This window comes from Leuresthes tenuis, unplaced genomic scaffold (assembly GCF_036924035.1).
Source record: "Leuresthes tenuis unplaced genomic scaffold, fLeuTen1.0.hap1 SCAF_14, whole genome shotgun sequence".
NCBI classification, from domain to species: domain Eukaryota; kingdom Metazoa; phylum Chordata; class Actinopteri; order Atheriniformes; family Atherinopsidae; genus Leuresthes; species Leuresthes tenuis.
Genome location: NW_027325368.1, coordinates 33,338,629 through 33,362,904, shown reverse-complemented (window position 1 = coordinate 33,362,904; position 24,276 = coordinate 33,338,629). Strand labels below are relative to the sequence as shown.

Genomic DNA, 24,276 nt, shown 5'->3' with positions numbered 1-24,276 from the left:
ATTTTTTTTCCTTTCTTTTCTTTTTCGAAAAAATAATGGCCACATGAGTTAGATCTCAGACATGCCTAGGAACTAAGGTTGTGGTGAAGAAATGCCAGGGTCAGCAAAAGAAGAGAAAAATAGACGCTCATGAATTAAAATGAGAATTTGTTTTTATCAATACTTCTTAATTCCAACAGTTCAGAAATAGAAAGCAAAGACAATAAATCCGCCTGAGTGAGGCGGGGTCTGTAAGGATGTCAGTCGAATCTCTTTTTTTTATTGGTCAATTGTCCTGCCAATCACTCTTACACTCTGCTTCTGCAGGTGCAAAGCTGAGTACTGAAGTGGCCGTTGCAGTGAAGCCGAGGGAAAAACACATTTCATGGTAAACCCTGCGCTTATTTGTCATCGCGGGGCCGTGTTAAACTAGCAACAAATAGCACAGGGATTATTTTACGTTATGAGGTCTGGGATCTAGATAAAGAAAATGAGTTGTTAACAAGCAAGAGTAACCTTCATTTGACATAGCTGGGATGCTTAGCTAGCTCCTCCTGTCACATTTGAATACTGGTAACGGAGCTGTATTGTATTAGCATTAAAGGTAGCGTTGCTAGCATACTTGAATGAATTTTTCACCTGTATTATATTTGTTTAATTGCTGTAGTCTAACCTTGAGACAAGTACTTGAAACGAAACGCATCGTATTATATTTCCCGTTTTATCTTAAGCTAACTTAAACATACTGTCACTTTCAAGCAGGCATAAACTCACTATCAAGCTAAACTCCACTGGCGATATGGTTCAAGTCGTTTGGAGTATGTGATATTAAAAAACAGGGGACATAATGAGAATACTGTGGCTTATCAGGCAAATTGTCACCAACTACATGAGCATTCATAATTGGCTGGCTAGCTTGCTCCACTAAGGTTCCCTGCCTTCCCTGGATGGGAGAGGATAGTCAGTTTAGTCGATGCTTAGCCTGTTAAGCACTGGTACTTCCGTCCTCTTATCTTTTATGAGGTGAAGGTGTGCGTTGCTTTTCCGGACATAACGCTCGAGGCTGTGAATGGATAGTGACGGGTTATACTGACATAGCACATTTGCTAGATGGCTAAACCAATAATTTTCTTGATAAAATTAAGTCAGTGAAATTGTTTTGAAACCATACGTGAGTAGATTCTGACTCGTCCCGGTTATACACAACGCTGGTTAACACTGGCCTACACGTTCACATGTTTTGTCTTTTGTCGGTATCAAGCTGTATCATCTATATACGAGTTTGTGCATAAGTCTTGGAATATCAATGTCAGTACCGTAATTTGTCTTCCGCGAAAATGTCAGAATGTGTTAAAATGAAAAATTGCCTATCATTGCAGTTCAGACGTAGTGACATAATTGTTGCTTAGTATTATCTTAATTAACTACATTTTTGGTTTGGTTCCCACCTGTTAGTGGTTTCCTTCTAAAGGACTTTTCAAGTCCAGTGAATGTGCTTACAATGGGGTTTGAAATGATAACATCCAAAAACTGTCTGAAAAATGCAACGAATAATACAAAAGTATTCAAGCTTATCTGGTATGTGATGATTTGTCATATATCCTTTCCTAAAAAAGGACATGATAATCTTATAAGAGGACTGTACATTTACAAGTGTTCACATTTGAGATGGCATCTGTTGTGGCTTGATGCTATACAATTGAAACTTAAGTGAATTAATATTTTTCTGCACCAAACATGAAATGTTTCGGCATGTTGCAAAGAAATTTTGCATGACACTATAACTACGAGGGTTAGCTGCGATGTTGAAAGAGATAGACTGCAACTGTGCATAAAATTACATTTTTAAGGAGTAATGTATTGTATTTATGTGTTTATCTCTATAGACACTTTCAAAAAGACTCTGATACTCCACTGAATATTTTGGAGGCTGTAGTTTATAGTTTGTAGTTGTGATGTATTTTTGGGGGTGTAATTTATAGTGTTTCTGTTGTTCAGTCCACCCTATTTGAATAAGAATTTACTCTTTATTCAAGCATTCTCACTCTTCTTTATAACTGTGTAATCTCTACTCATGCATAGATGGCGTCTGCAAATGCCACATTTGGACAGAAGGAGTCCTCAGACCAGAACTTTGACTACATGTTTAAAATCCTCATCATTGGCAACAGCAGTGTGGGAAAAACTTCATTCCTTTTCCGCTATGCAGATGATTCATTCACGCCAGCCTTTGTTAGCACAGTAGGCATCGACTTCAAGGTCAAGACCATCTACAGAAATGACAAGAGGATAAAGCTACAGATTTGGGTGTGTACAGCAGGTTGTATGTATCCATTCTCTTGTGGTTTCCAGAGCAGGCAACGAATCACCAAACAGATTGCTGCTGACACTTGAAAGTCCTCCAGAGTTGAGAAACAGATCTTGAAACTTACTTTGGTACTCTTATAGCCTTTTTGCTTTTAAAAGTGAGTGTTTCAGCTGTACTGACAGGTGCTTTTAAAAGTCAAGAGGCACTAGGTAAGGGTATGGGAGTCGAAGTCTATTACTATTTTTCATGTTCTATTACATAATTGATTTTGCAATGCTAACATTTTCTTACATAACACAGAAATGTTAATAATATGAAAAGTCTTGATGACTGCATATCTATGAATTAAGATTTCTTGAACTGCAGACACACTGTGTCTAATCCAAGCCATCTTATCTTGCATATATAATTCTTGCCAGCTGTTTATCACTGGCCCGCCATCAGTTCCCAGAATTACTTCATTTGCTATGTAATGGCAATACTCTTAAAGCATGCTTAATGTGTACCATACAACCTGACCCTGGGACCAGTTACTTATTACATGAGATTCCAGAAAAATGTGCAATGCTCATGGGAGTTGAGCTGAACACATTCATCAAGAAAATACACAGCCACAAATTATTTGCAGGTGCTGGGTATGTTGTTCGGTCTGTTTTCATTTTAATGTCATGCTCATCCTCTACTGACAATGGCACTCTGTACACTATGTGTGTAGGATACTGCTGGGCAGGAGCGCTACAGGACAATCACCACAGCCTACTACAGGGGAGCCATGGGTTTCATTCTCATGTATGACATTACCAATGAGGAGTCCTTCAATGCTGTGCAAGACTGGTAAGGGACAACTGAGTATGTACAGTGGAGAAAATAAGTATTTGATACACTGCCAATTTTGCAAGTTTTTCCACTTACAAAGAATGGAGAGGTCTGTAATTTTCATCATAAGTGCACTTCAACTGTGAGAGACAGAATCTTAAAAAAAAAAAAAATCCAGAAAATCACATTGTATGATTATCAAATAATTAATTTGCATTTTCTTGCAGAAAAATATGTATTTGATCACCTACAAACTAGCAAGAATTATGGCTCTCACAGACCGGGGGGGGGGGGGCTGTTTGAACAGAGTCGGCACAGCTATGGGTGACACTGCTCTCTCAGGGGTGTGGGAGTGTGGGTGCCTCTGATTACCCCCCAAGGTAAATACCTGTATTTGTGTAACTCACAACAAACGTGTTCATACAGTAACCAGAGGAGAAGTGCGCCGGGGAAAAAGTGAGGCTGATTAAAACATTTCACACTTTACGTACAGGGTTATTAACATTTGCAGACAGAGACAATCAGGGGCTTATTAGAAAGATCTTAAGCTGTAGTTTAACCAGCAAAAAACAGCAAGTTACTAACTTTGACCACCAACTATGATTCTGTGAAGACGGGATAGAAATTGGGGGAGCAAATGCTCAGTGCACATCACAGGGAATAATATTAGGACAATTACACAAATAAAGTTACTCACCAAGAAGCCACCCATCACGCACAGAACCAGCTTGTAGTCTGTTCCCAACAATTCTGTAACTCAGACTGTATGAATTGTGCATTAAACCAGGCCACTCACCACAATGTTGGTTAATTGCATTTGCGCATCACATATGATCTGTACATTGATCGAATGAAAATGTTTCCTGTTGATATACAAATTCATCCTGTGATGGTGCTTTTATATCAATGTGTGTGCATTCGATAGCTCCGATTACATTAGGGAAACCGGCTGTCGCTGCAAATTGCGCTTTAATGTTGGCCTGTTCTGCTTTGTATGGGAATTTGATATACCTGGCTGAGATGCGGATAATTCCGTCCCATACGGCTGGCATGGCTCGGCTCAGGGTCGACTGGCACAGTCCCAATCGGTTAGCCTCTGTTTTGCACTCCAACACCAGCTGCAGCTCTGTGCAATGTTCCAGGAGGATTGCCCTCAAAAGCGGCTGATGAGCCAGTTGTCATCATGTGCCAGCAAATCCTCTCTGTCTCTGAACACACGTTCTCTTCGAATTGCACCATTTGCAAAGTCTTCTAATACCGCTAAAGCAGTCGTTGTTTTTATTGCACCGCGTGCTTTTATATCCACTTGTGTTATTGCAGACACATGGGTGTGTTAATTGTTTATCAGTGTTGATTGTTCATGTGTCTCAAATGTGCACATCACTGTCTTCATCAGGATTCATACTTAGACCAATGAGGGAAAAGACCCAAATGCAGGACTACAGGTTGAAAGCAGGGGAATGTTGAGACTAGAAAACCAAAATCGCAGTAAAAAACCAATATGAAACTGGCAAAAAGAAAAGTAAAATCCGGAGAATATATGCTGAACGATTAATTTAAAAAAAATTAATAGGTGAGAGCAATAACTGAAAACCGGGTGTGAAACAGGAAATAAACTAACTGGCAACGCTTCAAAATAAAACTGGATACAAGGAAACTAAAGAGTGAGGCGCAAACTGATGACAAAAAAAGGACACCCTGAACATAGGAAAATACGAAACCTCAAAAACCCATAGCTCATGACAACAAGTAATGAGACTTTATAAGCACTTTTGGCAGAAATGACAGCCTTAAGTCTTCATGGGAATTATCCTTGAAGCTTGACAAGCCTTTCCTTCGAAGTTTCTTTACATCTTCACAAGAATGGACGTGTTCAACCAGGTTGGGTGGGGATTATTTATCTTCACCTTCCAGCCTGAGATCCTTTGCAGTCTGGAAAACATTGGACCTCATGCAAGAACCACTTGTATGAAAAGATATGTTCTTAAATCGTGCTTACAAGTGATTTAAGAGAACTTGCGCATTCACCCATTTTTTTTCGTATTTTGAGTTTTCTTTCAGCTACGAACAGAATTTACCAGTGATCCAGACCTGTTGTAGGAGTTACGTAAAATAGTCCGCTGTTATTCCAATCAAGTTTGCTTGACTAATGGATTGTTTATTTAATTACTCTGAAGATATCATAAATATATACATTATACCCCATAGTTATGCTGACATTATTCTGTTTGACTTGAATTATGCACTAATTGAAGGTTAATTTTACTCCTTATATAACAAGGTCAATGGGAAGTATAACCAGCTGCGTCATGACTGACTTGCTACTTTGGGATGCCTTAGCACGTCAGGCTCTTGAAAGAGAGCGTGTGTTCTGAGACCGTGTAGATAGCATTGTGGAGACAGACGAATGGCTGACATCGCGATTTAGATTGCCAAGGACTGTGCTGCTGCAAATATGCAGCCTACTAGAGCCACAACTCCAGACAGAAACACGGCGATCAAACCCATTTCCACAACACGTCCAGGTCCTCACCACCCTTGGATATTTGGCCAGCGGAACCTTTCAGAGGGAGATTGGAGACAGATCGGGTGTGTCCCAGTCCTCTGAGAGTCGTGCTCTCCCCTTGGTCATCAAAGCTCTCATCAGTTTATCACCCATTGTACATCAAATACCCATACACCGCTGTTGAACAAGTACAAATTAAGAGAGACTTTCATGCCATGGCTGGCCTGCTAAACATAATAGGAGCAATAGAGCTTTGGCTATAGAGCAGGGCTAGAAGGGCTAGAAGAGTTTTTCACAATATTGCCATGAACGAGGGTCTTCCACTACCTGAACCATCCCAGGCAGACATGTCAGAAGACCCCGCTCATGGACTGCCCCATCAAAGTGCCATAATGATGAGGCTACAAATGATTGCGCGGCTTTAGTTGCGTTAATCGAGCGCCTGCCCATGGCGAGACGTTTTTTTATTAAGCCATTTTCATATCAAACCATTTCTTCTTTATTTCGGTGACATTACAAACTACAGGTGACACGAAATTAACGGCACTCATAATTTCTTCCCATTTCTTCACTCTAGCAGGACCTGTAATTCCACTGCTGACACTGCTAAAAATGACAGATTTTCCTTTTTGCATCTCTGAAAGCAGAACTTCAGTCTCAGAGCCCGTGAAGTTGTTTTTGCACCTTGATGCCATTCTCATGACTCAACACTCAACACTTCCTGGCACAGGAGATAGGAAGCGTAGCCTTATATAGTATTGTTTTGGGCGTGGAGTATGGAAATTTACTATCCTCCTGCACTCATTTACGCAGTTCGTTTACACACTTTTCCGAAGTTAAGAGCATTTATTGAATCTGACGTGGTGTGTTTGTAAGAGACCTTCATACGACAAAAGTCAGAGAAATTTAGAATAAGAATCCGAAATTGTTCTTTCCTGAGGTCCAATGTTATTCAGGATTGCTCATTATTTTTCTGCAGTCCATCTAGTTTGACCTTACTCTTGGCCCACATTGCAGAAAAACATTCCCACAGAATGATCCTGCCATCACTGTGTTTTATAGTTAGGTTAGTATGAATGGTTTGATGCTCAGTGCCTGGTTTCTATCTAAAACACCTTTGGGAAAAGTGGTGAGGTCAAATAGTACTGTCTTTGTTTCATCACAGTTCTGTTTTGGCGGAAGTTTAGAAAGTATACAGGTTTTTGACCGAATGGCTTCTTTTTCATTCTGAGAAACACAGTTAATTGCAAGACTTTATATAGACTTCTTGATTATGTCCAGTGAATACAGTTAAGCACTGTCTGATTGCTCAGTCAAGTTGTATCCCCAGAACCACAAATGACAAAGTATCATGCACCAGAGCTGAGTTACAAGTGTCATAACTAAATGTCGGACTACATAAATCAATGGGATATTCCAGATTCCAAAATGATTTTAATTCACTTCCAGATGATTCTGAAATAAAAAAAACAAACAACAAGTAATGGGTTTTCAAACCCATTACTGTTCACAGATATTCATTAATAACAATCTATGTATATATTTGTTCATTTTGTTTAAATTATATTCAAACCTAGTCTGATGTTAACTTACATTTAAAATTATTAAATGTAATGTATTATTTCTAGTCTCTGCCACATAGTCAGTTATGTATTTTATAAATTCCTCTTACATTGTGAAGAAGCCATAATCAACCCATTCCGAACAAGCTTTTTTGGAAAAACACTGCACTAATCTAGGAAAATGAAAGTTGCTGTGAGATTCATGCTGTATTTTTTGGTCACACTGTATCTGCTAACAGGTCGACCCAGATCAAGACATACTCGTGGGACAATGCTCAGGTCCTTTTGGTGGGAAACAAGTGTGATATGGAGGATGAACGAGTGGTGGCTTCAGAGAGAGGCCGGCAGCTCTCAGAGCAGCTGGGTAAGTCAGCTGGTCTGAGTGAAAACTAGATTCTGAGTTTCTGCTGTTGTTGAACCAGTGGGGTCTCTTTCTCCCTATGACACTTAGCCTATTTTCTTTTTTTTTTTTTTTTTTAAAGTCTGTTTCATGTGATCTACTGGGATAAGCACTTAGGCTTACACTGTGTCACCATGATTAAGCTAACTGACATCTAAACAGTTCAGGCTGAAGTTATTGTAAATCAGATGAAGTTATATGAAAGAGCCATACAACCCCTGGCAAAAATTATGGAAACACCATGCTTGGAGGATGTTAATTTAGTTTTTAGATTTTGTGAAAAATTAATCCAAAAAAACATATGACACAAAACATTTGAAATAGCTGAACATTCTGGCTTTTTAAAAACAAACCAAAAAAAAAAGTTGATAAATGTTGTGATATTGTGCAACTTTTATCTGATGAAGTAGAGGAAAAAAAGTATAGAATCATGACCCAAAAGAACATTTAGTACTTTGTGGCACCTTCTCTTGCTTTTCCAACAACTTGAACTCATATGAACTTAACTAATGAAAACCATTATTCTTTATCAGGTTCCAACTTTCTTGAGTTGAGAAATTGGCTTTGCCAGATGAAGCTTTGTCACGGACTGTTTGACATGACATGGTCGGCCATGTCATTGATTTGACGTCTTTCCTGAAGAAAAGTTTGAATGCTCTTTGCTCTGTGACAATATGAATTATTAAAAATGACTTCAGCGTCACCAATCCTCTATTCTACTTATGGTATGAGAGAAGTGTTCAGAATTTCAGTGTCCACCTGTGCCTTTACTGTAGCAGTAAAGACTGTCATGTCCCCTGGTTCCTTACCTAAAATCAACTCCATATCATCAGTGATTTTGGGATTTTGTGAGTTTTCTTCAGGCAGTCATCTTTGTATCTTTCATTGGACCTGCACCAAACAAAAGTTCCAGCATCATCTCATTTTCCAATGCAGATTTGTATTAATATCTGAATCTTACTTTCATGACATCTACCATGTTTGACCTGGATTTTTCTCTTCTACAATCTTCTAATTTTGTTTGTACTTACTCCAAATTTTAGACACAGCTGTGTGGAAACAATCCAATGCCAAACTCCAAGTTGAATTACCTTCTTGAAGGAATTCTTAATTCTTGTCATTGTTTTCAGTGACAGCGCTCTTGTTGGGGCCAAATTTACTGCCGATCATTCAGGTGCAACAGCTGGTTGAGCTCTGCAAGTGTTCTTTTAGCTGCAGACTCAATCACATATTTAGACTTGTGCTGATATTTGTTTTAGTAATCCAAAATACAGGGTGATTCCTTTATTTCTTCACATACTTCGTGTGAAGAAAATTGCAAGAAATTACTATTTTATAAATTTTTTATGCATGTTTTACAAAGCCAGAATGTTCAGCTATTAAGATGAAATTGGGATGTGTCATAACTGTGTTTTATTTTTTCACTAAATGAAAAGCTGAATGAACATCCTCCAAATGTAGTGATTCCATCATTTTGACCAGGGTATTGTATTTATTTGAGTCTTAACCAGCTGCATATCTTAGGTTCAAGGTAAATGTGATAGTCAGCACTAGAAAACTTCTAGAAAACATGAAAAGATATTTCGGATTTTCCGAAAGTTCTAATGGGGCACAGGCCTCCATTACTGAGATCACCTTTTTTGTTGTAAAGACCAGCTACATTTATGAAATACGCAATGCAATATGTTCCATGAACTTCCCTTGCTAAACCCAATATTACTGCTTCTGTAATTGCTGCTGAAATTGAAATATCAACTGTTAAATAAAAAAATAGGCTTGGGATATTAATGTTTATAAAAAGAATTAAAAAAACCATAATAACATAGATAAACATTTTTAGGCATAGAATACTCTAAACAAACCAAACCGAAGTCAAATCTTAAAATGAAATCTTAAATTCCCTTGTCTTTCATGTGACTCTCGTCTGTCTGTTTTGCTTTTCTCTGCCTGTTCATCCTGCTCCCTCACCTTCTCTCCTTCGTTGGCATTCTGCTCTTCTTTCTCTTATACACAGATAAAAAAACAGATTTACTGAACTGTGATTTCCCTTAATTCAGATAAAACCAATATTTCAGTGTACTGCTTTGTAATTTCAAATCTTTGTGAAATCCACTGCAGTAAATGAGGGCAAAAGAGAAGCTGCTTTGGCATTATGCCATCTTTCTGTCCACCTTCTCACCTGGTCTATCCTGCTCTCTTTTTCTGCTTACTTCTTATCTTTCTCTTTCTCCCCCTCTGTGTCCTGTCAACCGAAAGACAAACATAAAAAAACAGATAAAATAATAAAATTAAATTAAAATGGCTCCTACACTCTGGCCCCTATTTGTAATGTTACCAAAACATGACAATTCCATCACATACAAAACAAGGAGCCATAATAACAGTGAAAAAGAATAATTAATCACATATACATAAAGTGCTTAGCATATGCACATGTAATAGGTAAAGTTTTGTCACGGGCCTTTCAATGACACTAGTCTTTGTCTGTAAACGCACTGAACATACAAGTCTTTTCTTATATAAAAAACGGTGTCCAGAACTCTTCTAAGGGCTAATGGCCACTTCCATTAGTGGAGCTAATGGTAACTTTGTTACCTCCAATAAGAATTCCCCTCTGCACCTGCTGAAGTCAAGCACCATCTCCTTAGTTTTGATGGTGTTGAGCAGAAAGTTGTGTTCGGTGCACCATCCTGACAGTTTTAACCTCCTCCCTGTACACGATCTCATCCCCTCCGCTGATGAGGCCAATGACTGTAATGTCATATTTAATGATGGTGTTGGGGGGTAGGTTGGTGTACTGTCATAAGAATACAAGAGAGGGCTCAGCACACAGCCTTGGGGGGAGCCTGTGCTGAGGGTCAGGGGGGAGGAGCAGGTAATGTCCATTTTAACCACCTGTAGGCGGGTGGACAGAAAACCCCTTATCCAGGCACAGGTGGAGGGGGCTAATCAGCTTGTCGACCAGGATTCCAAGAACGATGGTATAGAATGCTGAACTGAAATCTATGAATAGTTTCCTGGCTGCCCGAGATGGCTGTGTGTAGGGCTGTGGCAATGGCGTCTTCTGTCAATCTGTTTGCCCTGTAGGCAAACTAATGAAAGTCCAGGTTCTGTGTGCTGCAGGATGAGCCTCTCAAAGCATTTAATGACTACAGACTTTAGGGCGATGGGTCTTAGTTGAGACACTTCGGGGCAGATGACTTTGGCACAGGAATGATGGGTGCTGTCTTCTGGCACAGGGGGATGGTGGCCTTTGACAGTGAGAGGTTGAACATCCTGTTCAGGACTCCCACTAGCTGGTCAGCACAGGCACAAAGTACTTTGCCAAGTCCTCCATCTGGGCCAGCAGCTATCCTGTTTTTCACAGCTTTCAGCACCTGCCTCGCCTGGTTTTCCTAAAGGACGAGTTGTGGCTGGTGGATTGAGGAGACAGCTCAGCTGTGTCAGGGCTTATTGCCTCAAAGCGAGAGGAAAAGTTATTTAATTCTTCTGCCAGCGAGGTATCAGCAGAGGTGGTGACAGGTGTTGAGCTTCTGTAGTTGGGGATGCTCTGTAGTCCCTGCCACATCAACCGCGCACTGCACTAAAAGGCCTAATATCCGGAGAGATCCAACAGTACACAAGTTTAACGTATCTGCCACATGTTTCCGGGGCTATACGGGAAGATCTAATCTGTAACAAATCCTAGTATAGGATACCCTCTGTATACACATCTATAGGAAATCCTAATATAGGATATTCTCCAGATACACATCTGTTACAGATCCTAGTATTGGATATCTTCCGAATACACATCTGTGATAGATCCTAGTATAGGATACCCTCTGTATACACATCTATATCAAATCCCCCCCACACCTCCTACACCTCTCTCTGTCCTGTCTCTTTGATTGTTTTTGCTCACCCCAAGACAAATTCCTTACATGTGCAAACTTACTTTGCAATAAAGACCCATTCTGATTCTGAAATTGCTTATTTGTCAGAGATGCTGAATAAAAATAAGAAAATAACTTGAATTAGCCAGTCAACTGCTCAGTCATAAGCTTTGTTTATTAGAATATTGAAAATATGGCTGGTTACGTTATTTTTCAAAGAAACAACAAATCTTATTCTAAAATCATTTAAAGGGGATTGGGGTTGGGGATTCAGTAACGTTTGATTAATCAGTAATGTTTTAGCCTAAACATATCCTTGTCCTTAAATACATCTCAGTGATGTCAGTGGAGCAACAATGCTTTAACTTTCCTCTCAACTTCTTGAAAACCTCTTGGTAAAGGCACAACGGCCAATGATTCTTTTCAGTATCTGCTTTTCAGTATGTTGCATAGGAAAATTGTTCAAAACCTACTTCCCAAAAAGAACATGAATCACTCTGACTGTAATAACATCTATCGTTTCTTTTTTTTTAACCATTTAAGCCACAGTATGCTGAGCTTTAACTGTCTCAACATCTTTTTAAACTATGACCTTAAGCATTCTGGAAATCAACGCTGGTCGAGCTTCAGCTTTCAGATCAATAACAGGTTCTCCAGTTTTCTCGTCATTTCTAAGTCACCTTGCGAATACACATGACTTTTGCTCTGTAGTCTCCTGTTGATAATTCCCCTCCTAGTGTGGATCTGTCGAACCTGATGGTGTTGAAAGACACTATGTGTACAGTAATTTTTGCATAAAGTCTTAAACATTGAAAGGAGTGCATCATTGCTCTGTATTGTTGCTTTCCTAAAGCAAAATATTCTAACCAGTAAACCCCATTCCACAAGTCATAAAGGTCAGTGACAAGAGATCCCAAGTAGGGATTAATATGCCCTTTAGGCTCACGTGGGCCAAGAATGATTCCTGCGATGATAATATTCTCCTGCTTAAATCTATCCACACGTGGCAGATTCATTACAACTAGGTATAACACCTACAGAATCTTATTATTAATGTTATTAATCTTAACCTTATCATAGGCTGAAACCAGACAACATTAAGCATTAGACCCAGATTGCGTGCTTCAGAAAGGAATGGCTTGCCATCATAAGATTGAAAGTCTTTCCAAATCTTTTCATCATACACGTCATATACATTGTCACGCATTTCTTGTTCTCTCCACTTCTCACAGGCTTCATTAAAACCTGGTCTATGTGCTCAGTCCTGCAAACTCTTTGTAACATTTCTGTGGCAAAAGCTATGTTTAAAATATAAATATGTTAAACCTTTTTTCCAGTATTCCTTACGATGACCCTTTTGTGTATGTTTTGGACGAGTTTATTTTCCAACTTGACTACATCTTGCAGTTTTTTTACTTATGCCTCGTCCATAGTTTACAATTATTGTTGCCTCCTCAAGTGTATATACTTTGTTACAAATTGAGCATGCCACATAGTGAATGAAGTCATCACTTTTGCTTGAAAGTATTTTTCTGACCATATACATGGTTGAAGGAATTCTTTCAGCCAAATGTTTCAATATGTCAAGTCTGAAAATGCTACGTACCACAAAAAGAAATGACCTAAACAGATCTAACAGTGCTAGATTACCGTATGCTGGACTGCAGTTCATTTGATTGATTATTCAGCCCTCACGCAGCAGGACTGTTTGAGGCGCTTGATTTTATTTATTTATTTTTTATTTTTGGCTGCTTCCGCTAGCCAGTATCAGAGCTCTGGCCAGTATCGAATCTACAGGTAGATATGCTAGCTACGCTGCCACCCTGAGTTGTGTGTTCTCCAGTAAAGTTCATGTCGAGTAGCACGTAAATGATGCCTGGGAAAAGTAAATGATGTCTGGGACAAGAAAACGACTCCTCGCCATTTCTTCAGACTCAGAGGACATTGACGAGATAAGTGTCGATGTGACTGGACGATGGAAAACTGAAACTCCCATATGTGGGTCTTCCCGACGAATGCAAGTAAGATGGTGCCTCATTTGAGCCAATGACAGAGCTTGCAATCCTGAGACTGCGGATATCACATCGGACGATATGTGGAAGTAAGTTGATCCTCCTTTTTTTTTTAGGCCCTTAAATTGTTTCTGTTGTTGAAGATTCCGAGTTACTTGAGTTTAGCTACGCAGACAAACAGAGGGATATACCTCTTTCCGTGAAAGCGCAGTTACTTTACTTGCAACTGAGAGGCTAACCGCTAGACTTGGTCCCACAGGGGACTCTGCTCAGTTTGGGGGTACAACATTATTCCAGAACGAGTTTTTACTAAATAAATATTATTTTCCCCCTCACCGCCAGAGGCGGTGCTGCATCAAGCCAAAACAACCAACAACAAAAGCATCTGATATTCCACATAACAGCAAAATGGCGCTGCATCAGATCATAGTGGTCTTGAGTTGATCATATATTTCTCGGAACTTTTACCGAGTTCTTCCACGTCCGATTTTAATATTTAAATTTAAATTGGTTTAACCCTAGCTAGGAGACCCTAGCTTTTTTTTTGTGCATTTTTTTTCATGATGTTTGAAAAGAGTATGGGCATAATAACTACTTAAATAAATTTACCTTGGTACATGAAATAGTTTCTGAGAAAAAATATGTCCTCATATGTGGACAATGGGTCAGTGTCAATAGATAAAAGTATAGAGTTACCACTGCAAGGTAAAGTATGAGACTCCTGTTTACTTTCACAAAAAGACTAACACCAAGTGTAAAAGGAACAGAACAGTTAAGTTTTGATTGCAAGTTCAAGAAACCGTTGTGGTCCACACTACACGACTTTCCTGCACAGCCCTTTTCATTACAAATACTTCCCTCCCCAAAGAAAGCATGACAATTGGTTGAAAAGACCTGTCACATATTGATGTGTCACTTTTTGTGTTCATAGGAGCATGCAACAGATACTTTGAGAACATTAAGTTGACTGAGGATCAGAGGGCCAAAGCTCTCAACAACAGAAGGCATAAGGTGAGTTGACTAACTTATAGATTGTTGATGTGGTTTTTTAAAGATCCATTGAATGAAAAAGAGATCTCTGATTTGCTTTTGTGTCACATTACAGTGTTGTAGATAGTCTCCAGTGTTATCTCTGCATACAATAACTGAAATATGTTGTATGAACTATGCATAGCAATGTAGTTTCTGGCAATGCAGAAGAGGTAAAAACGTGTTAATGTGTTCATTTTTTAATGTATACATTTAAAACATGTTCTCATTGAGCTATGGTTGTTATCATTATCAAGTAATATCTAACAAATGTTTTCTATTTTCTGTTTAAGCTTTTAAGTTTGCAGCGATCTGTTGCTCGCTCCATTTTAACTGATAAGGTGTACAGATACCTTGAAGGCGTGCATGTCTTATGAGCGATGAGGTGACGGACACTGACCATAAGGAAACATGCAAAGTGTATCCACCTGAATGGAGGGTAACAAAACTCGCATACATTTCAGATGGGTGCCAGCGCAAACTTGCGACCTAGTAAGAATGCCCAGTTGCATATGCAGCATGAGGAAATGTCCAAGAGGCATCAACAACATTTATTTGAAATGAAACCGTAGATTTTTTTGTGTTAATAAAAATTTTCTTTAAAAATTCTTGGTCTGTTTTTTATGTCTGATATATTTTCATTCACATGCACAGTTATGTAGATGTGAAACACCTGATTTACTACTAATCCCCTCTGAACCAGTGCTTACTACTTTATATACTGTTTATTAAATAATACTGATATTTCATAAGTACTTATTGAAATTCTAATGTTATTGGTCCAGCTAGTCATTTGTACAACATGATGGTACAGAAACCAAAATTAAAGACTGTAACAATTTAATTATAATTGTTATGTAGAAAACTAACGGTGATCTTAAAATGTCTGATAAGGTAAGCTCTTGGAAGATAAAATCATTTAAGATGGTTAATACTTTTACATGAAAGCTTGTATGCCATATTTCGCAATTAATGAAGGGAACTAGTACCTCAACCATCAGGTTCCCACATTTGCAAAAATTAAAAATCCATAAATATCCGGCAGGCATCTGTCAAGTATGGTCGTGAATCTGTGAACATGATACGCCAAAGATGTGGCAAGTATGCGGAGAGATCTAAAGTAGGAACAATGGGGGATCAAATACACATTTTCTGGATATATCGCAGATGGGTATCTGGTTTTGGGGATTTTTCCGGATCCGTTGCTGTCCGTATACGGGGATATCTGAAAACAGAATCCTTCAGGTATGCGGATTTTCCCGACATATCAGCACATTGGATAGTACCGTATCTTTATGCTTTTAGTGCAGTGGCGGTTTGTGGTTGGTGAGATGTTCTTCTACCTTCCTTTGTGAGCCTCCTTTGCAGCCTTGATGCCTGTTCGCAGCTCTGCCCTTGCCTCACTGTATTGAGCTTTGTTCCCTGACTTGAGGGCTAAGTTCTGTTCCTTCAGTTGAATGCGGACATCTGAGGTCATCCGAGGTTTTTGGTTTGGATAGACCAGAATGCGTTTGTCCACTGTCACGTTGTTGGTGCAGCTCTTTATGTAGAACAGCACTGTCTCTGTTAACTCCTGAGGATCAAGGTGTTTAAAGATATTCCACTCAGTGCACTCAAAGCAACAATGCAGCTGGGAGAGTGCTTTTTAAGGCCAGGTTTGGATCTGTCCCTGAGGGGGGGTATGCTGGGATCAGAAGCAGTGACAAGTGATCCGAGTCCCAGGTGGGAAAAGGGTACAGTCATGTAGACTTGCTTAAGATCTGAATACACGTGATATAGTGTATTCTTCCCCTTTGTGGAGTACTGTACATATTGTACAAAATTAGAGTGTACTGACTTAAGGCAAGCCTGGTTGAATTCCCCAGCAACAGTAAAAGCTCCATCAGGATGGGCCTGCATCTGGTGTACAGCTAGGGGAGTACTATGCTAACGATAGCATCAGGTGGTATGTACACAGCAGTGATGATCATCACTGTGAGCTCTCTGGGCATGTAGAAGGGTCTGCACAGCTCAGTCATTACTTCCAGGTCTGGGGAGTAATGTGTGAGTGTGATTTTACTGTTCTAACACCAGTCCAAATGAACATGAAAGCAGAGACCCCTCCTCTGGTCTTACCGGAGCTTTTATCTCTGTCGAGATGATACATGATGTGACCCACTAGCTGCGCAGCCGAGTCCAGTATGAGTGAGTGTAGCCAGGATTCTATGATAACCATCACACTGCAGTCACGAATGTCGCGGTTGCTTGCCATCAGTAACTCCAGTTTATCGATTTTGTGGACATTGGACCTCGTGTTGGTGAGATAGATGGTTTGTAGGCGGGGTTTGTGGGGCTGTTTCCGTAGCCGGGCTAGTAGACCTCTGCAGTCCCGCTTTTTCTGTCATTCCTGACGGCGCCTCTCCAGCCCGACAACAATCCAGAGTGAGTCGTGGTCTGTTTCCGTTGGGATGTTGTGGGATCGTTGAAAGTCCATGGAAATGTCGATACAACACGGGTATTCAATGTTACTCAACATAGTTGGTGTATAGGTGTGTTTGGTTTCACTCACACATATGCATGTACACAGAAACATCCATACAATTACAGAAACGAGACACTGAAAGGTGAGCTACAAGCTGCTGCATCCGTGCACGCTGCCATCTTGTCACGGATAATATCTCCAGGCTTCAAATTTTTGTCTTTTTTGATTCCATTTTTGCCTTAAATGCAGCAAAGGTAAGTATTCACGGAGCCATCATTTCCACAAAAGATCTGAAGTGTATTGCACTTGTTTCCATCTTCTTTTTGCATACAGGTCTTTTGGCATAAACAATCCAGGAGGCAATAATGGTTTTCCTTTCGTCAAAGAATGTGATTTGGTGTAAGTGACTCGAGGTCATTTGGATTTTCCGACAGTTTAGTGATCGGCCGGTTATTTAAAATGGTCTCAGCTTAACATACGACTGTATGTAGTCCATCATCATTTCTGCTGCAGAAGAACTGACCAAAGAATCTTTCTCACCAAATGGATTACATGCTCCCAAACTCCCCCATAGTGCAAAGCTGCAGGAGGATTGAAACCCCACTTAACTCACTTTTTCTGGAGAGTATCTTGATTCTGTGAATGATTCCAAGACAAGAGGGCCTCCCTTAGTTCACTAATGAAATCACTTCCACTACCGCTTCCATCACTTATCAGCTTGAATCTCTACTACCTTTAAAATGGCACAAAGCATTAATGCATGCGTCAATATTCAGAGAGCACTTCCAAATGAACTATTCTGCTTGCAAAACAAGTGAAAAACCACTCCATAGTGCTTGACTGTGCATTGTCCTCTTTTTACTGATTGGTCCTAAGTAGTCAACTATTTGTGAATGGTGGATGATCCGGCAAAATCCTTTCCTTGGGCAAGTCAGCCATCCTTTGTTCTATAGCTCTTCCATGCTATTGTTTACAAAATTATTTAAATACTGTTGCTCTCGCAAAGGCTTATGTCACAACTAGGTCACTCCGGTCATCAAAGGATTGTCGTCTAGCAGCTCCTACACCACGCCTAAGACAATCCAGACTCTTTTTATGTGTCGTTCCACGATGGTGGAATGACCTACCGAGCGCTACCAGAACAGAGGCATCCCTATCTACCTTCAAGAAACTCTTTAAGACCCAGCTCTTCAGAGAGCATCTCCTATCCGAGCACTTACACTGTACTTCCCTACCCCCTCTACTGCACTTTCTCTTTCTGTACTTCCTCCTATGCCTGCACTCTATTTCTACCCTCTCACCTCTGACAGAGCCGGACTAGGGGTTTTCCTTCTACACTATATTGCCAAAATATTCACTCATCTGCCTTTACACGCATATGAATTTAAGTGGCATCCCATTCTTAATCCATAGGGTTAAAAAATCCACAGCTATAACAGTTTCAACTCTTCTGGGCAAGTTTTCCACAAGGTTTAGGAGTGTGTTTATGGGAATTTTTGACCATTCTTCCAGAAGCACATTTGTGAGGTCAGACACTGATGTTGGACGTGAAGGCCTGGCTCACAGTCTCTGCTCTAATTCATCCCAAAGATGTTCTATCGGGTTGAGGTCAGGACTCTGTGCAGGCCGGTCAAGTTCTTCCACACCAATCTCGCTCATTCATGTCTTTATGGACCTTTCTTTGTGCAATGGTACGCAGTCATGTTGAAACAGGAAGGGACCGTCCCCAAACTGTTTCCACAAAGTTGGGAGCATGAAATTGTCCAAAATCTCTTGGTATGCTGAAGCATTCAGAGTTCCTTTCATTGGAACTAAGGGGCTATGCCCAGCTCCTGAAAAACAACCCCACACCATAATCCCCCCTCCAGCAAACTTTACACTTGGCACAGTGCAGTCAGACAAGTGCCGTTCTCCTGGCAACCGGCAAACCCAGACTCGTTCATCAGATTGCCAGATGGAGAAGCATGATTCGTCACTCCAAAGAACCCATCTCCACTGCTCTAGAGTCCAGTGGCGTCGTGCTTCACACCACTGCATCCAACGCTTTGGTGATGTATATCTTGGATGCAGCCGCTCGGTCATGGAAACCCATTCGATGAAGTGCTCTACACACTGTTCTTAAGCTAAACTGAAGGCCGCATGAAGTTTGGAGGTCTGTAGCAATTGACTCTGCTTAAAGGTGGCGACCTCTGCGCACTATGCTCCTCAGCATCCACTAACCCCACTGTGTCATTTTATGTGGCCAATCGTTATAAATAATTGTTATATCACTGACAGCTGACTTTGGACTATTTAGTTTGGACTTTCACGACTGGTAAGGTGAAATTAAGGTGGCATCTTATCACGGTACTGCGCTGGAATTCACTAAGTTCTTGAGAGCGAACCAGAAGCAGTCTGCATGCCTAGGTGCTTGAATTTATACACCCGTGGCCATGGGAGTGATTGGAACACCTGAATTTAATTATTTGGATGGGTGAGTGAATACTTTTGACACTATAGTGTATGTAGTTTATTGTTAGCTGCATTGTTACATCCTCATTTATAAGTCACTTTGGATAAAAATGTCTGCCAAATGCATAAACACAAACATAATACTGAATGATAGTTCAGCTTCTGAAAGGACTCCTGACAACCTTTTTTCTTGACTTGTCTTTAGCTCCTTAAAGTCACTATGGTGGTTTCGATTTCTAGTTAGAAGCTTCGAAAAAAATGTTCCTATGATTCCTTTCCAGAAGTAGCATTCTCAGCCAACGGAACCAGGCTACTGCTACTTTAAGCTTCCTCCAAACTGAGAAATGAACTATTAAAAGACTATTGAAAGACACGTCAAGCGAGTCTTTCACCACAGTATTCACTAGGTCTTCCTTCCTGACTTCTGGGTTATCTGATTCCATGGTATACTTTACCGTGATGGCTGTCCACTCTGGCTTTTGCAGAAACTTCTCTCACTCTCATTCCTCTGGTACCATCATCCGCTGGACTTTTCTTGGAGTTGACATGTGTTGGTGGATCCTCTAATGGCCGTGACCCTGTTTGCCACACAGGTATGAAATCCAAAAGGCTAATCAGCAGCTGGAGCTTCAGTTTGGCCTTTAACATCAGGTCCACCCGAATAGCAATTACAGAGCTTTTGGGTTTAATAAATTGTTCAACCTTGAACTTTGACAACATAGTCAAATCCTCCAACCACCTTGTCTAATGTTGTAGAATAACCTGGGGAACAGTCTCATCCCATCCAAGTGTTTTTTTGCAAAGTTCTTGCTGCATGATTTTAGCAGGCAGCAAAACAGGTGCAAGAATTCCCAGTAGATCATATACAGAGCTGGCACATCATGAAGAGGATACAGCACCAAAGAGATGAACAGTCGAAACTCTGCCACGTCCTTGGCCAAATCACCATCTGGCCACCATAAAAAGCGAAGGAAGTCTCTGTCCTACTTTGCAACCATAACCCGATGGAACGTTGCCTGTATTTCACCCATAACTGCCACTAAACCTTTCTCCTCTGTAGCTCTTTCATTTAATTCATAATCATACTGGTTCTTTAGCATTTTCTCCAATTTACACACAGAAGTCCTGCAAACCATTGCTGATGGGCACTCAACTTTCAAGTTGTTGCTATTTACTTGTGAAGGACCATTAATGACCCATCCCAGCGCTGCTCTTGTGGCATATGGGATATTCCCACAGCTATTAATGAGTGTTGCTTCTTATCAACAAGTTGACATTAGCCATAATGTGGAGAATACCTACTTTTGACAGGTATGGCCACTTTGCAAGATGTCCTTCAATTACAACGTTGCCTGTGCTCACAGGCATCTTTTCCTGTGTTAGATCTTCTGGGAGTTCATAGAAGCTGTTGGCCCCAAAACCTACCACTTCTAAGCCTGACAAGTGCATATGTTGGTACAACCTTTTCTTGTCCCATAGTCTGCAAAAGAAAGTGGGTTTTTCTAGTTTTTCAAGTAAGATTGAGCCTTTGCATAAGATACTGTGAGCAGAAAGTGGCTGAACTGCCAGGATCCAAAAAGCACAAGTTTCTATTACCCAACCTCCTATTATCTGACTTGATTTGTAAAATGGAGAACAGGCAGCAATCCTTTCCGGCCCCTGTTTGACCACAGATTTTATGTGATCATGTGGTGCAATCTTGTGCTTTACATGCTCTTTAGAGTATTTCTCCCTTTTTTGTGTCTCTCTTGTCAATAAGTAGCACACTGGGATGTGTTTTACCACAAATCCTGCAGGTCAAATGCTTGTTACAACCTCTACTTATGTGCCCAGCATATAAACAGCCAAACGCTAAGCTCTTTCTCCTTCAGAAAGTGCATTTTATCTTTGTGTGTCATCCTGTTAAACTGTTGACAATCCTCCAATGCATGATTTTGAGCACAACACAAACAAGTTTCTGTTACTGTAGAGTCACTCATTACATTTCCAGAACTCTTTGTCACTTGCATGGCTATGATGTTAGAAAGCTGTTTCCTTTAACGTTTTTATTCGACTGTGGCTTCAGCCTGTTTCCAGCTTTTAAGAAAGTTGTTGCAATTTGTATATCCTGAATTTCACCAAATAAACCATCTGATAGGATTATGACCTGTTTTTCATTAAATGCAATCAAATCCTTGAACAAAGCTCTGTGCTTGAGTGTTTCCAGTATACCATCTGCGGTAGTTCTCCACCTCTCTCTCAGCTGGCATGGCAATATACAAGACTGCTTTCATGTTACTTCGCATATTCAACTCTTGCATGTAGTTCAACTCTTCCATGACATTAGGACATCCATGTAGAAAAAGAGAGTAGGCCTGTAATCCTTTCACTTCTGCTTTTATTTAAGGCCAAGATAACCTATTTTCCATGCATGCTGCAGCGATCTTGTACTCACTGCCAAAGTGTTCTTGAAGCAGTCTTTTTGCTTGAAGATAACCTTGATTAGCAGTGATTTGCAGCTTCACACCACTCTCTAGGTTGTCCTCTAGTGAACTGCTCCAGATAGTACAAGCAATCAGTGATGCTGGTCTTTTATTCAACTCCCTGCTCAAATGCTCTTATAAAAGAGATGTACTGAAGAGGATCCCTATCAAACAATGGCAATTTTCTCTTGCTGGCAATGACCATCATTGCTGTTGTTGTACAAGAGTTGTTATTTCATTTTATTTCTGCATGATGGTGCAAATATCTTCAGGATTTTTTTATCTACTAATGGAGCATTTAACAGTGAGAGGTTCTCACAGTATTATTTACAGCAAAACTAAACACATGACATCAGATAAAAACCTGTGTGCTCTACCATGCATCAACACCTGTTACCTTTATGAAAGTTCCCACCTATATGGTGCTATCAATTAACTCAAATGTGACACCAATTAGACCGATTTGGTGTGTCTTTTTACATTAAATGAGTTATACACTGAAGGTCAACTCATTCAAAATAATAGAGAGACAGTTTATGCAGCTGAGATGAGGAGAGTGAGAGGAAAGGGAATTTTTCCAAAGCACAAGTCTGTACAGAACCAAACAAGACAACTTGCTAGTATTTTAATGAAAGTGCATTGTTTAAAAGTGTACATTAATGAGAGATAACTGCACTGTGTCCCGATTATATTATCTTTGCAATATACCTGACTGCCAGCTGGTTAAAACTCTTATGTGAATTTAGACTGAGGCACGGCTGCCCCAGTGAAAGGGGTCTGACAACACCTATAACATAGCCTCACTTTCAAAGTATGATCTGTGATTATGAGATCAGGCTGCCTATCTCACTGCAATCTCAGTATATCCTGACATTATGACGTAAGTGGATAAACTTCATATTTCCATTTCTTGACAGGTTTTGAATATTTTGAAGCAAGTGCTAAAGACAACATCAACGTGAAGCAGACCTTCGAGCGACTGGTGGACATCATCTGTGAGAGGATGTCAGAAAGTCTGGATAACAACGACCCAACTGTCATCGGGGCAAAGCAGGGCCCACAACTCAATGAGCAGCCCCAGAGGTCTCATCAAGATTGTGCTTGCTGAACACAATTGCCCCCCCACACACACACAAACACACACACGATTGTCCTGATTTTCACACATACATTTTTTAGGTGTTCATTTTTCAGTTGGAGATTTGCTGTCCTCTTCTCTTTCATATGCACAAACACTGCTGTACTACACAAACACTGCCATACATACACAGACATGAGTTGACTGCTTAAATGTTCCATCCCTCTCTCATCACCAAGAGCTTTGTCTACACAAGGCAGTTCTCCCCAAAGATGCTAATTTCAGTAATACAGAGATCCTGTGACGGTGCTTGCTAGTCAGAGTGGTGAAGAATATTTTATAGTGGGGGAATTCCAAGTTATATTTCTTTTAAACTTCCACACATATATATTCACACACTGACGAAACTGAATCTTAACCAGTTTGGGTTAAGGTTAGTCGAGTCTTAAGACAAAATAATTTCTTGTTAACATCTCCATAACCGCAGGTCCCACTCAGTGCTAATGCCTCAGATATGAATGGATAACAGTTAATTGCAATTGTTCTTTTAGTCCCACTGAAAATATCTCAATTGTGGTGGATAGACTTTTCTTTCTTTTTTTTTGAGTTGATCAAGTCTGTTTCTCAATGTGTGAAATCATCTTCAAGTATAGTGGTGAACGTTTTACGGATATTTAGGGTACAGGCTTGCAGTTCGAAAAGGGTTGCTTGAAGTTTTTCAAATGAAAGAATTGAAAAAGTTATGCATATCAGTTTTCTAGTCAATAATGTGGAGCCCCTATCAGAGATTTAAAAGCATTGGATAATAGTGTTGCCTTGTTAGTCTTGCATTAGGAGTAACATAGACTCTGGGCCAATAGATTTTAGATAGCTTTTTTTTTTTACTTTGTTTTTAAATCATTCAGCAAAAAAAGTGTCTAAAGGTCAATAGATGTGTATTTTAAATTGCATATGGTATTTACAATATACATGTAAAATTGCCATGAAATAATTAGAATGATTTGGGATATTGAATTCTTTCCCGTGATGTAGTAAGAGCTGAGAGTTGATGTTTTTAACCCACACCGGTTGGCTGGATTGATGTTATAATGAGCTGTCGTCTGAATGTCTTGATCCAATGGGGATATTAACACTTTTGTCCCTTCACTTTGTATTAAATTTCATTTGCTGCTTACAAAATGCAACACACACTCACCAGAAAATCATGTAATGTAGTGCGAGAACTGTTACGGCACAGATCTCTCATCTTCACCTTCCTGATAGTCTTTCATGTCTTGTAAATTATTCTTCTGTCTTTATTTTTGGTGGAATATGTTGATGTTTTAAGGCATGTTAAA

General features: G+C 40.0%; 1 protein-coding gene and 1 long non-coding RNA gene across 2 annotated transcripts; both read left to right on the top strand.

Annotated features, from left to right (window-relative positions):
- Positions 1–279: 279 nt before the first annotated feature.
- Positions 280–23,654, top strand: LOC140268390 (ras-related protein Rab-3A-like). Its single transcript, XM_072363217.1, has 5 exons — positions 280–367; positions 2,062–2,286; positions 3,003–3,121; positions 7,411–7,535; positions 22,779–23,654. Exons 1-5 carry the CDS (start codon positions 365–367, stop codon positions 22,967–22,969), a joined length of 663 nt encoding a protein of 220 aa, XP_072219318.1. The 5' UTR covers positions 280–364; the 3' UTR covers positions 22,970–23,654.
- On the top strand, positions 14,091–15,095 carry LOC140269236 (uncharacterized). The gene is made up of 3 exons (XR_011907597.1): positions 14,091–14,469; positions 14,781–14,849; positions 14,981–15,095. It is a non-coding gene; the product is annotated as an uncharacterized lncRNA (long non-coding RNA).
- Positions 23,655–24,276: the final 622 nt, after the last annotated feature.

Bases quoted from the DNA above. Each gene is read 5' to 3' on its own strand.
- LOC140268390 (XM_072363217.1), top strand. The intron at 2,287-3,002 runs GTGTGTACAGCA...CTATGTGTGTAG, and splicing joins GGATAAAGCTACAGATTTGG to GATACTGCTGGGCAGGAGCG. The intron at 7,536-22,778 runs GTAAGTCAGCTG...ATTTCTTGACAG, and splicing joins GCAGCTCTCAGAGCAGCTGG to GTTTTGAATATTTTGAAGCA.